The sequence below is a fragment of the Gekko japonicus genome, unplaced genomic scaffold (genome assembly GCF_001447785.1).
Source record: "Gekko japonicus isolate JY-2015 unplaced genomic scaffold, Gekko_japonicus_V1.1 scaffold111, whole genome shotgun sequence".
Lineage (NCBI taxonomy): Eukaryota > Metazoa > Chordata > Lepidosauria > Squamata > Gekkonidae > Gekko > Gekko japonicus.
In genome coordinates this window covers 1,872,243-1,886,457 of record NW_015171505.1, presented here as the reverse complement: position 1 = coordinate 1,886,457, position 14,215 = coordinate 1,872,243, and the positions used below count along the sequence as shown (strand labels likewise).

Below are 14,215 nucleotides of genomic sequence, written 5' to 3'. Positions count from 1 at the left end.
GTGGAACCTGACACTGCCCAGTGATCATGTTGCCCATGAGTAGAGGCTGGGCCCAGGGAGAGAGCACCCCCTGCCCCTGTGTGGGTGTTACCTGGGCCCTGGGCAGGGCAGAGGGTCAGCCCTGCCCTGTTAACATTTTGCCAGTGGGTAGAGGCTGGACCCAGGGAGGGAACACCACCCGTCCCTGTGCAGGTGTTCCCCGGGCCCCGGGCAGGGCAGGAGGGTCAGCCCTAACTAGTGATCACGTGGCCAGTGAGTGGAGGGTGGGCCCAGGGATTTAATGGCACCTGCCCCTGTGTGGGTGTTCCCCAGGATGGGCAGGAGGATTTGCTCTGGTCGGTAATCACTTTACTGTTTCAGGGTGGAGGGTGGGCATGGGGTGGGAGCATCACCTGCCCCCTGTGGGTATTCCCATGGCCCTGGGCAAGGTGGGATGGTCAGCTGTGCCCAGTTTTCACCTTGCCAGAGTGTGAGCCCAGGGAGAGAGTGCTACCCATGCGGGTGGTCCCTGGGCCCCAGGCAGGTCAGGGGGTCGGCCATGCCCAGTAACAATGTTGCCCACGGGTGGAGGGTGGGCCTGGGGAGAGAGCACCACCCACTCCTATGTGGGTTTTCCCCAGGCCTTGGGCTGGGCAGGAGGTTGTGACCTGGTTGGTAATCACTTTACCATTTCAGGGTGGAGGGTGGGCCCGGGGCAGGAGCATCACCAGCCCCCCTGAGGGTGTTCCCAGGGCACCAGGCATGATGGGAGGGTTGGCCATGCCTGGTTATCACCCTGCCGGAGGGTGGGCCCGAGGACAGAGTGCTACCTGAGTGGGTGTTCCCCGGGCACCGGACAGGGCAGAGGGGGTCGGCCCTGCCCAGTACTCACTTTGCCTGTGGGTGGAGGGTTGGCCCGGTGAGAGAGTACCACCTGGTTGGCCCGGTGAGAGAGCACCAGGCAAACTAGGAAGAGATATCTGTCAGAAGTGACCCTTGTCTTCCAAGTCTCTTTGCATTCTCCACCCCAAGGAACCCCCCCAACATAAAAATAAACATGGATGGATGTGAGTGATGCCCTCCCCCTCTTAGGACATTCCCTGCGCCAGGCAACCGAGGAAGAGATATCTGTCAGACGTGACCCCTATCTTCAGCTTCTCTGGGCACCCCTTCCACTCCAGGAACCCCCCAAAAATGTAAAAGTAAACATGGACGGACGTGAGTGATGCCCTCCCCCTCTTGGGACATTCCCTGTGCCAGGCAACCTAGGAGGAGATAACTGTCAGGAGCAACCCATGTTCTCCAAGTCTCTGCATTCTCCACCCCAAGCAACCCCCCCAAAAAACTTTAAAATAAACATTAATGGATGTGAGCGACGCCCTCCCCCTCCTGGGATGTTCCCTGTGCTGGTTTCCCTGGTCGGTGATCACATTGCCATATCAGGGTGGAGGGTGGGGCCCAGGACAGAAGCACCACCCATTCCTGTGTGGGTGTTCCCCAGGCCCTGGGCAGGGTGGGAGGGTCAGCCCTGCCAGGTAACCACATCGCCAGTGGGTGGAGGGTGGGCCCGGGGAGTGAATGCCACCCACCCCCATGCAAGCGATGCCTTTGCCCTCTTGGGGACATTCCTCATGCCAGGCAACCTAGGAAGAGACATCTGTTGGAAGCAAGCCATCTCCTCAAAGTCTCTTTGCATTCTCTGCCCCTCGGAATCCCCCCAAAAACCTAAAAATAAACATTAATGGACATAAGTGATGCTCCCCTCCTCTTGGGACATTTCCCACACCAGGCAACCTAGGAAGAGATATCTGTTGGAAGCAACCCATGTCCTCTAAGTCTCCCTGCACTCTCCACCCCCAGGATCCCACCCCAAAAACTTAAAATAAACATGGATGGACGTGAGCGATGCCCTCCCTCTCTTGGGATGTTCCCTCCACTGGTCACCCTGGTTGGTGATCATTTTACCGTTTAAGGGTGGATGGGCCCTGGGAGAGAGCTCCACCCACCTCTGTGGTTGGCCCCAGGAAGACAGAGGCACCTGCAACCGTGCGGTGGTCTCTGGGGAGGTCCTCTGGGAGTTGGAGGCCTGTAGCTGAACCAGTTCTACCAGTTGGATGCCTGTAGCTGAACCAGTTCTACCATGTACTGTCTGAAACCGGCACTGGACAGCTCTTCCAGAAGCAGTTTCTGGGTGCGGCATCTGGCTTGGGGGTCCGCTACATGGACCTCCTACACCCAACAGAGATGTGACTTGTGACTGTGTGAGTTGGAGGCCTCTAGCTCACCCAGGTCAGTTTCGGTAACTCCCGAAACAGTGGGGGTGATGTCTCATTGAAAAGCATTGTCTCTTTGAGGGTCTGTAGTTCCCCCCCCACCCCGAAGTCCAATGGGGACCAAACTTGGTGGGTATGTCAAGGAGAGTGTTAGTGCAGACGGGATCCTCTGCCCATCAACTGTTAACATAGCACCACAACCCCATATCCAACAGATCTACAGTTCTCACCTCCCAATAGACATCATCATCAAAGCAATTTTCATCTGTGGGATCACCAAAGAACGGCAATTTCAAAATGCCACCTGAAGGAAAGGACAATCAAAGTAACAAGACTATTCAGTTATACATTCTCTAGGGTGAACGAATGCAGGCAGACTTCCCTTCCTATATAAGATCTGAGCCAGAAAAGATCATATGTAAGCAAGGGCCCATTCGATATCCTGACTTCCTTTTCTATGTTAAGTGAGTTTCACACAAGGGAAAAAAGAAATTTTGTATTCTCCTTGCCATAGCAATGCATTTTAAAAATCACTTTGACATTTGAAGTATCATGTAAAGGATTCTAAATAATCAGGGTTCTGGGTATATTGTATGGCTGCACTACATAGACACAAAAATTACTCCTTCCAGCACACAATCCCTCATCTTCAGAATGTACCCTTTCAATAGCTTTGTTTATTTTTCTCTTTTGCAACATCCAAAAGCAATTTCTTGGTTTATTTGAAAACTAAGGGCTGAAAGGCTCAAAAATGTGTGAGGAGTAGTAGCAACTCTAGGGGAAATGGCTGGGGAGGAAAGTTTCATATCTATCCTTGACCTTGATAGGATTCACAAGAGATCAGGAGAGGAGAAGCTCATTTCCAAATGCCACACTAAATGGAACACTGGAGTTTTGTAGCTGGAATCCAGGCAGGTCTTTTGGCCCTAAAAAGTAGCTTGGCGGGAGTTATATAGATCAGATCTTTTGGCCAAGCCTGACTCACCCAGAATAACCCACTGTTGAACACTCTACTCTGCCTACTGTGTTTGTGTTCTTTCACTGACTTAAAAGCCAGAAGGGTGTAATATCTTCTTATATTAAAGAAACACTCAGAAACCACAACCTAACTAAACTAGGCTATCAAAAACAAAAGGGAAATACACAATAAGAAGCTGTCAATACAAAACTAACTGTATAATAGAATAGCAGACACACCTTATATGATTATATAAATACCTATCCTACTGAAAACATCTCCAACAGAATGTATTCAACTTCCAAAGGAGCACCGCTTCAATCACTATATAACCCTTTGTCCTGAGGGTGAGCCCCCGCAGGGATGGCTGCCGCCGCTCGGGACTCTGATCTAGCCAACCCCCCCAGCCACGACCCTGTCGGCACCTACTGGGATCCGCAGCCCACCGACCATGTTGGGAACAGATGGGACGCCCCCGAAGCAGCCGGCCGCCACCGCCCCTGGACAGCAAGCAGCAGGGGATAATCCCCTGGGAGGGGGGAAGGAGACCACACCGGGCAAATGGCCCAGCGTGAGGGTCCACCTACGGCCCTGCACAGCACAAGGAAGGGGAGAAGCAGAGCTGATGCAGCCGTTGGGTCCAGAGGGGGAGAGCTGGAAGGCTGCCACGCCCCAGACTCAGCATCTGGGAATAAAAGGAGGGGGCGGGGCTACGATAGGGGGTGGAGGGCAGAACGTAGGGGAGAGTAGGTGGCATGGGACGGGAATAAAAGGGAGAATGCAGACAGAAGCCAGGGAGGATGCAAAAGGCCCAGGAGGAGTTACGGACAGGAGAGAGAGAGAGAGCTGTCTGAACGTGCCAAGGGAGAGCAGAGGGTGGTGACATAACCTCCTCTCCTCCCACTTGTCTGAGGCTTCTGGAGTTCCCCCCCTTCTCCCCTGGTGGCAGGGTGCGGTGGGGGACAGCACATGGCGGCAGGCGACCAACGACACCGACAAGGGGTCATCTGGCTCATGTGACACCCTTAATTCCAAGTGAATCATAAATCAAAATAAAGTCCAAAATTAATATCCAAAAACTCAGTCAATGCTGAAATGAAGAACGTGAAAAAACCAAGATGGGATCACAGGTATAGGAAATGCAACAAACAAACAAACACTGTGATATAGATGACAACACAGGTTAAGTAAGAATCAGATTATATTGTAAAACTTGGCAATATTACAGGTCCATCATTCTCAATGAGCATCTGGATATAAACTCATTTCGTCACACTCTTACTCAGGAGTAATCCCATAGTAATGAAGGTGTCAGCCTCTTGCTACAGAGCAACCCAATGTTTCATTTCTTCTTTATATTTTTCAAATAATCCTGAAAAATAACCCATGGTACTTTAAATAAATAAGCAACATGAAGCTGAATGGAATATTATACAAACTTTTCATATTAATTTGTAATTTGAATTATTTAGCTTTTAATTTTTTTTTTTATTTACTTTTGGTTCCATGTTCAAGTGTTTATAAAGGAGCAAGCCAGTCTTGTAGTCTTCTTTTATATAGGTGCAAAAGCCTCCTGTATTATGCTGGTTTAAGAGCTCTCCATGAACACCGTGTATATTTAGTTGATATGGGAGATGCAGTTCCCTGTTAGACTTTTATTGTTCTACATAAAATTAAGAGACTTCTGTTCTAGACTTGCTTTTGATAAAGCTTTAAGCGATACGCAGTGATCCAAGCCGGCAAACACGTGAAGCATGACAGCATGGAAACAAAACACAGCATAGTGGCCAGGCAAGCAGCTTGGCAACCGGCCCTAAGCAGCTGGGACAACAGCAAAGCAGCCTGGAAAGTGGCCAATGAAGACATCATTTTGTGCTACGTTGGACATTAATTTTGGACTTTATTTTGATTTATGATCCACTTGGGTTATATAGTGATTGAAGCGGTGCTTCTTTGGAGGTTGAATACATTCTGTTGGAGATGTTTTCGGTATGATATGATATTTATATAAATTTATTTGTTTAAGGTGTGTCTGCTATTCTATTACACAGTTAGTTTTGTGTTGCACAGTGTAAACAGGCAGATGGTGCATAGGATATGATTACATTGACAGAAATTATGATGCATCCACTCCCCGTGCTGAGATTCAATTTCTAGGGAGCAGAACATCATTAGCAACTCACCCAACAAAACTCAGGATGGTGATTCATCAGGGATCATGATCAGGGAACAGTGACTCCCCCTGGTAGGTTACAGTTAGGGGGTGGTCACACGGTCATTTTGATCGGGTTTCATTACTGTTCCCTATAGCATTTAAAAGGGCTGATCAGACAGCCGCATCTGTCTCTCGTATTGAAGCGGGCTCACCCCCGCAATCCTCCCAGTTTTCTAGCACATTTTCTGACCCTAGGAGAGCGTATCTACTCACCTACAATGGCCCCTCCAACCAAGGCCATGCCCAAGGACACAGCAATGCCAGCTGCCTGGAACCCCCCTTGGACCCTGGGTGTCCTGTTCGCGTAGGGACCAATGAAGTCAAAAGCATGGATGAGCCTACAAGGAAGGAAAGACAGGGGAAAAGCAACAGTGAGACTTGCTTCCAAGTTAAGAGACACTCTTTACTACCGAGCCCCATGAGGGGCCCTGCGGTGGACCTGCAAGGCCAGCAGGAGTGCAAGGAAGCCCGGTCAAGGCCCTCCCTGGCCCCAGGCAGGCAGGGGTGGGGAGAGGCGGGGAGGAAGCAACTTACCCTCCTTCTTCTCCTGCCTCCTCCTGGCTGAATGAGGGCCGGAAGTGGGGCGGCCGGAAGCAGGGGGCGGGGCTTCGTCATGTGCCCCGCCCCCTGCACCTCACCCGCGTTCCCCCCCGAAATGACCTCTGTGGCTAGGACTTGGGGGACCTGGTTTGAAATCCCCACTCAGTTGATGGAAGCTTGCTGGGGACCTTGGGCCAGTTACTCTCTCCCAGCCTAACCTGCCTCACAGGGTTGTTGTGAGACTAAAATGGGGAGGGGGAAGCCATGAATGTCTCCTTGAGCTCCTCGAAGTAAAGGTGGGATTATGGTTAGATAGAATCATCACCTATTCTCCAGGCCTCTGGGCCTTTCCCAAAAGGTGAGTTGGCATGCAATGCGACTCCTAAACGTATATGAAAATAAGAGTGCCTGGCAGCAAGGATGGGCTTCAAAAAATCTCAGGCCGCCACAAAATGAAAGGCAATTTAGTAATTAGGCTGTATGCAATTTTAGTTCAAGCAGTCTCTCCCTCTGTCTCCCCAAACCTTGTCCCAGTGGTGTAATCCAAACCACCGTACCCTTCAGTTCCATAGACTTCCTCTGTGGCAGCAGCGGCTGTGACAGCTCCCACGATGCCCCCAATTAGCCCTGGCATGGCATGTAGGTTGTGGATGCCACACGTGTCTTGGATATGTAGCTTGGACTCTAAGAAAGGCTGGCAGGAAGGAGGAATAAGACATAGTTGCTCAGCACTGGTCTTTTTCTGAAGCCATCCTCACCCACCTATCAGTCTTTAGGGACTGGTCCCTGCATGGATAAAAACATCTGCATGATGGAGTCAGCCACAGCTATGATTTAGGACTCCAGAAACTTGGGACTTACCGGGGGAAAAATGAGATTTTTTAAAAAACCTAATTTGTGGATTAAACTCCCACCCCAACATTAACTGTAATTAAAAAAAAAAAGTTCTGGCAACATATTGAATTACCAGAGCAACCCCAAAAGGCACCCTCCACTGCAGCAGTAGCCATCCCCACCAGAAGGATGAGGTGGAGGAGGGAGGGGGTAGGGCAAAGTAAGGGCAGAAATGTGATTTCCTTTCCCAACAAGCCCCCAAAAGGTCCTTCTCTTGTTCTAAACAATTAGATAAATGATGGACTATCAACATTTAGTAACAAAGACAGAAACATAATGTGGTGTCGTGGTTAGAAATTGTGACTGGGAAGACATGAGTTCCTCTGCACGTGGTAACCCTGCTGGGTGACCTTGGGCTAGTCACTCTCTCCGTCTAACCTAACTCACAAGGTGTTGTGAGGGTACAATGGGATGAGGGAGAACTATGTCCACTACCTTGAGCTCCTTGAAGGAAGGGCAGGATAAAGATGCGTCCACTTTAATGAACCTTACAGGCAGCATGCCCTTCAATATAAAGGGCTGGGACAGACAATAGGGGATGGATACCGTCTGCGCGATACACTTGGTGGGCTTTCCAGAGCATTGCTAGAAAACCGCTGTTTTCAAACACTGGATGCAGTCTTGCAAAGCTGACACACACAGCTTTTTAAAGACCATCTGCTCCAGGAAAATACTCGCCTTCTCCTGTACAGGCAATGTAGCTAAACTCAGAGATGCTCTTACTGTGACAAAGACAAAACCAACAGTAGACACGATGCCACTGATAAAACCAATGATGAGAGAACCATATGGGGGCAGCATCATCTCTGCAGCGGTCCCAATAGCCACACCACCCGCCAGGGTGGCATTCTGGATGTGGACCTGTGCAAAATAAATAAATAAATAAATAATGAAGAGCCGTTCAGTGCTCACCAAGGCCTTTGCAACAGTGGCACCAAAATTTTGCATCTCTCTCCTCAGAGAGGTCAGGCCAACTCTTCTGGAACTTGGCAATTGAAGACAAACCCTTTCCAGAAAGTATTAGGCTTATAATTTTCAGATGGAACTGCTCCTCAGATTTTGAGTATGCTGTGTTCACTTTGGACTTTTTATTGTTCCTGGTATCCATTTTTGTTATATTGTTTGGATTTATCATAGTCTTTCTTTATTTCCCAGTTTATTTTTTAACAAAAAAAGATCCCTCATCAGTATTAGCTACTCAGCCTGGCAGCAGCTCTCCAGACTCTCAGGCTAAGGTCTTTCACATCACCTACTAGTCCTTTATGCCGGAGATGCTGGGGATTGAACCCGGGACCCTCAGCATGCAAAGCAGATGCTCTAGCAGAGTCACAGCCCCTCCCAAATTAAACTTCTCTATACACCCAGCCAAAGAGGAACCATGCACCCTGTCTATGTAATCATTGCGCACCATACTAGCAGATGGCAATGTGAAGATCACAAATTTTTTTGCTCACCATATTTAGCCTGCCTTTCTTTTCCAGCACACTGGAGAAGGCCACAGTGGTGAGGACACAGGCTGCCAGAGAGCAGTAGGTATTGATGGCGGCTCGGTGCTGCGCATCCCCATGATTGGAGATGGCTGAATTGAAGCTGGGCCAATACATCCACAGGAACAGGGTGCCTAGAACAGGACACAAGGAACTCACACTGCATCTCATAATAACCATTCAGATGCCCTTCACAAAGGGGAGGGCAATATTGGAGATGGGACAAGCAATGGAAGAGATTGGAAAGTTTCAAGATAAAGTGAAGGGAGGGGAACAGGAAACAGATGGCCAACTGTGCAAAAAAAAAAAAAACCACCCCAAGCTACTGGCTTAGCTCTAAGTACTCTGTTTCTTTCAGTTTGGTGTAGTGGTTAAGAGCACAGGCTCTAATCTGGGAGAACCGGGTTTGATTCCCCACTCCTCCACATGCAGCTGCTAGTGTGACCTTGGGTCAGTCATAACTTCTTTCAGAGCTGTTCTCTCATGGGCAGGCTGCTGGTGTGACCTTGGGTCAGTCATAAGTTCTTTCAGAGCTGCTCTCTCATGGGCAATTCTCAAGAGGGCTCTTTTAGCCTCACCTACCTCACAGGGTATCTCTTGTGGGCAGGGGAAGGGAAAGGAGATTGTAAGCCACTCTGAGACTCCTTCGGGTAGTAAAGGGCGGGGTATAAATCCAATCTCCTCTTCTCTCATGATCATTCTCCCTATTTTCCTTTAGAGAGAGAGAGAGACTCAAATCTTTCATTTGGTTTAGATATTGCTTAGGTAAAATTTGAAGACATCTTGGTGGCCCGCTGTGTTCCCTCTAAGCTGAGTTAGTGTGAGTTAGCTCACAGTTTTTTCGCCTCCGGCTCACAGATTTTTGTCTCAGCTCAGGGAGGGTGGCTCCAGAGCAAACTGATTTATGCAGTAGCCAAATCGTTCACTCACAACTTTAAGGCCAGTAGCTCACAAAGCAGAATTTTTGCTCATAAGACTCCACAGCTTAGAGGGGACATTGTTGGTGGGAAACATGCTCTTTCCTCAAATTCTGATCATAAAGTCTAGGAACTTTTTTTTTTTTTAAGGAACTTTGGATGTCAAATTCTGGATGCCGTCCTATCACAACATGCTTCTGAACACACATCACATAAGCTGCTTTACACTGAGTCAGGCCATTGCTCTGTCAAGGAGCATATTCACCTATACTGACTGGCAGCAGCTCTTCAGGGTCTCAGCTGGTGATCTTTCACATCACCTCCCAGTGGAGCCTTTTTTAACTGGATTGTCAGGGATTGAACCTGGGACCTTCTGCAAGCAAAGCTGGTACTCTATCGCTGAGCCTGCACCCCACCCCTGGCGTTGAAGAATACAGTATAGCATGCTAAAAGTTCTCAAGAAGCACAGAGGCCTTTTGTTTCAAGCTGTCTCCTGGGCAAGGGAATGGGGTTCATTTCAAAAAGCTTAACAATGGAGAAAGGGGACAGGATAGCCTGAGCTCATCTTCATTGACCTTGGCCACCATAAAATCTGAAAGCACCTTTTGGGAACACCCCAGTCTGAAGACCAGCTCACCAATCATGGAGAAGAGGTCCGAGTGGTAGACAGAACCCTGCTTGTCTTTGGTCTGATCCAGGTTGGGTCGATACAAGATGGCAGTTACTGTTAGACCAAAGTAAGCCCCAAAAGTGTGGATGGTCATTGATCCACCAGCATCTTTTACCTGAGGTTTTGGAAAAGAAAAAGGTTCAGTCTGGAAAGCACTCTCTCCACACTGAGTGGAAGGTTTTTCGAGAGCCTCCTGAACACCAGCAATATTTCCTAACTGCAGCAAGAGGACATTTAAAACTCAAAACATGAAAGTTGTTGGCCACATGCAAAATTAAGAGTTACCTTGCCGGAAATGGTTCAAGGGCAGGAAAATGCAGGGGGGAAGCGTGGCTGTTTGCCCCGGTGCAAAATAACACGCGGTTGCGCGATCAGACATCCCCTCGAGGTCCCGTCGAGGTCCCATGGTTAGGGGGGAAGTGCCAATCACACAACGTGGCAAAGAAGTGGCACGGCGTGGCAAATGGGGCTGTGTTTTGGTTTTAAACTGAAGTGTGCGCATGCGCCGTTGGGTGCTTGTGCACATCCCATGGAGACTTGGAAAAAAAACTTTTTGCATGTTGTACCCCACCTCCACCCACGGACCCCCTGCCTGTTCCATGGCCTTTTCCTTGAGTCCCCGCGTCGTCGTCACGCCCCCCCTTGCCCCCGGCACTCGTGCCTTGCCCAGGAGGTGATGCCAGCGTTGCTCAGCCCAGGAAGGTGCCGGGGGCTGCCTGGTGCGAAGCTCTCTCTCCCCCTCGCCCACAACGACTCGTCTGCTCTTCTTTCCTATTCATTGCACTAGAAGAGAACGGCGCTGCTGGGAAGGGAACCCCGGGGTGGGGTGGGGGGGACACACCTTTTTGCGAGGGGACATGGGCAGGCGCCGGATGCCACCGGAAACGCGATCAGACGCCCGCCCTTGCCCCGCAGTTACCAGAAACTAGTACCTCAGAGGTACTAGTTTTTAACTGCGCATCTTCGGAGGGAAGCCTCGGGTTCGCCATAGGAGCTCTACGCTTCCCAGATGTGGCGCTGTGATCGCGCCCGGAAAATCTGCCTATCATCCATCTCAGTGGCGTGGCTACTGCTCCGTGTGACCGCAGCCAAGGCATTCTGTGACCCCAAGCAAAATACACCTGTCAGCTTCTCAGCCCACCACCACTGGTTTTGTTTGCACTAGGGGTGTGCAAAATATATCTTTTTTCCCAATTCAGGTCTATTGGACCAAAAAAATATTGGTATTTCCGAACATTCCTGAATACCAATATCAGTTTTGTATTGGGATTCAGGTAGATATTCAGGAAACCTGAATTTATTTGGCTTCATTATACCATAGGGTGTAATAGAGAAGGGATTTAAACTTTAAATGCTTGCTGAGTTCACTCACTGAGTCCTGCTGCCATGGCAGTGCAACTTGGTAACTCAGAAGGCATTAAAGACACCGCAGCTTTTATTTGGGTATAGCTGTTTTGGTAGCTGAATACAGATCTCTGATACCTGAAAAATACCAATAAGGTCTTTTATTTGGTTCAACCAAGTGCAGACCCCTAGTTTGCACCCAGGCCAGCAGAGGTGCAGGCCCAGGCATCCCGTGCTGTTGATGGCTGATAGTGATCTGAACTCCTGCAGTTCCTCCAGAGTTTGTTGCCTTATTTGGTTTCTTCAGTGGCTGAGCTTGAGAACTGGCCCCATGGCTTTTAAAATCAAACAAAAGGCTCACCTAATGCTACAGTTTGCTTCCCTGAAGGAACCAGCCAAAGATGATGGCTTGGTCCCCTATACCACTCAATGTGAGCTGCAACTTCCCTTGGTTGATCAACTGGTCTCTTCTGTACCCTTCCCAGTTCCAGAAAAGCCTTGCTGAGATGGTTTTTTTAGGAATGTGCACTTTGGAGCCATTTCTATTCTCAGTCCCTTTTCTAATTGTTCCAAAGATTGAAGGCTAGTGTGGTATAGTGGTTAGAGTGTCAGACTAAGACCTGGGATTACTGGGTTTGAACCCCCTGCTCTGCCATGGAAGCCCACTGAGTGACCTTGGGCCCAACAGAATCTCTTAGCCTAACCTACCTAAAGTGGAGGAGGGAGAACAATGTGAAAAATCACTTTGGATCCTCAATCAGGGAGAAAAGTGGGGTATAATTTTTTTAAGTTTGCTTTTTTCTTGCACTGCAATATACTGAATGCTTAATGGTACCTTATATTGGGGATCCATGACAGGCTCACCCAATGTATTTTTTAAAGCAACCATGGAGGGGGAGAACCACAAATTGAATCAGGGCCATGAGGCTGAACTTTCCCCATTGCCACCTGGGGAGGGGGGGGGGAGTAGGAATCCATCTGCAGTAGAGATGACCTTCTTTCAACCAGTTTGGTATCTGTTAACTGTCCTGAGTGTTTATTTATAAAAAAGAACCAGCAGAATATAAATATGAAGAAAGAAATCTACATGAAAGATGTAGAAAGGTTGAATTCCTGTTCTTTAGTACCTGGCCCTATTAATTTATTTCAGTACCGCTGAAGATTAAATGACAATGATTGTAGCCAAATAACAATGTTTTCTATGGCTTGCAAAACCAGGAAGAAGATACTGTCAAGCTGCAACCCCATCTGAGGGGCATTCCAGGAAAGAAAGAAGCAGAGTTAGTTTGCCATTACTTTCCTCTGCATTTCTTTCCTCTGCAAGTATTCTGTGGTGGTCTCTCATTCCACTACTGACCATGGCCTATTCAGGCTGCTTGCAAAACCAAGGAGGCTTCCAACTGAAGGCAAAAGCTGTCTTTATACCAACATATGTTCCTCAAGTCTATTTTAAGCTTGTCTTCCTGTTTCAGGCCTGAAGGGCAACCTGTTTGATACCCCTGTCTGACAATCTGAGGAGGTTTTTCTTCTTTCAGGTTTTACTGCCCAATCAAGTACACTCCTTGTGTGACCACATTCCACAAAACCAGGTTGGGATCCAGGCATTAGTGAGCCCTGGGCAAGAGACTCACATGGCAGACCCCATCCGCCTCCTGCCCCGCGCACAAGGGTAACAGCTAGCTCCTCAGGCCCCTAATGCAAGCAGCAGTTTCTCTTCCTTGCCGATGACAGTTCCCTCCCTCCCCCTTTGCTCTTCTTCTTTGGACCCAGTCCAACAGAGGTTAGGAGGTGAAAGAGTGGGAAGATCCTGCAGCAGAAATGTCATGTGGCCCACTCGCCCTTCTTGGGATCAATGTGATAGTGGCAACAGTTGCACAGATGAAGAAACCTGTTGCCACCATCCCTATCCCATGAGAAACACTGAGTGAGCAAATGCCAGAAATGCAAGATAACATACATTAATAAGGACTGCTACCAATCATCATTTGAAGGATGGGCAATAATTTTTAACAATAACAGATCAGAATGTCAGCAAGCTGCCATGGTGTTCTGTGTTGCTGGTACTTCTGTACAGTTGCTACCCCCCCCCCTTTGCCTGTGTGCTATTATTTTAATCTGCTGTAATGCCTAAGCCAAACAACTGGAGGACGTACTGGGGGAGTTCGCTTCATTGCCAGCTTGTTGCTTTTAGAGCCTGAGAACTGCACCTGTGTTATGTCTGGAGATAGCCTGGTTCTCAGGGAATGAGCGCGCAACCGTTTCCTTTCACCCGCCAGCGGGAAAGTGACCCATTGGTTCTGTATCTGTTTCAAATCCCTTTATTATGCTTGCCCTAACCGTTTGTAGTCAGTTCTAACAAAGAACGTGTTTGAGTGTCTTTCCAATGCTTTGAAATAAATTTTGCTTTTCTTGAAAACGTGGATTTATTCTCGATGCTTGGGGATCCAACATATTGTCGTTCCTGTCGTCCCGAGTCTGGCGAGATCATGAGCGGGACAGAGGGAACCATTCCTAACACGGAGGGGGACGCGGGATCGGTCCCAACGACCTCCACAACGTTGATCACCACGACGGCCGCATCTTCGTTGGGTGCGGTGGGGGGAACGATTCCCCGGCTACCTGCATACTTGTCTTGGCCGCCTCCGACCCCTTCGCAATGGGGCCCGCGGCAGACACCAATGCAGGAGGATTGGACTTTGTATAATGCCAAGGGCACCAGGGAGGTTTACTCCCGCCGAGGCAGTGGACTTCGAGAGAGTCTGTTCGACAAAGGACTATTTCCCGATACGGAGAAGCCGGCTGCTGCCGGGAAGTACCGAACTATCCTCCGTGACACTGAGGATTGGATGTATGAACCGTTTGGAGAGGGAGCATCGGCGCCTCCAAGTGAAGGGGACTATGAGCCACCTCCGGGATACCGACCTGGGGAACAAATCCC

At 49.1% G+C, this 14,215-nt stretch overlaps 1 protein-coding gene across 1 annotated transcript in view; it reads right to left on the bottom strand.

The window, feature by feature from the left end:
- The window catches only part of RHCG (Rh family C glycoprotein), a 43,874-nt gene that overhangs the window by 12,800 nt on the left and 16,859 nt on the right, over positions 1–14,215 (bottom strand). Inside the window, exons 4-9 of the mRNA XM_015419247.1 lie at positions 9,901–10,048; positions 8,314–8,480; positions 7,583–7,720; positions 6,523–6,659; positions 5,639–5,763; positions 2,483–2,556 (exon numbers count right to left, since the gene is read on the bottom strand). Of these exons, the coding sequence (XP_015274733.1) occupies positions 2,483–2,556; positions 5,639–5,763; positions 6,523–6,659; positions 7,583–7,720; positions 8,314–8,480; positions 9,901–10,048 (789 nt within the window). The remainder of the gene's footprint in view (positions 1–2,482; positions 2,557–5,638; positions 5,764–6,522; positions 6,660–7,582; positions 7,721–8,313; positions 8,481–9,900; positions 10,049–14,215) is intronic.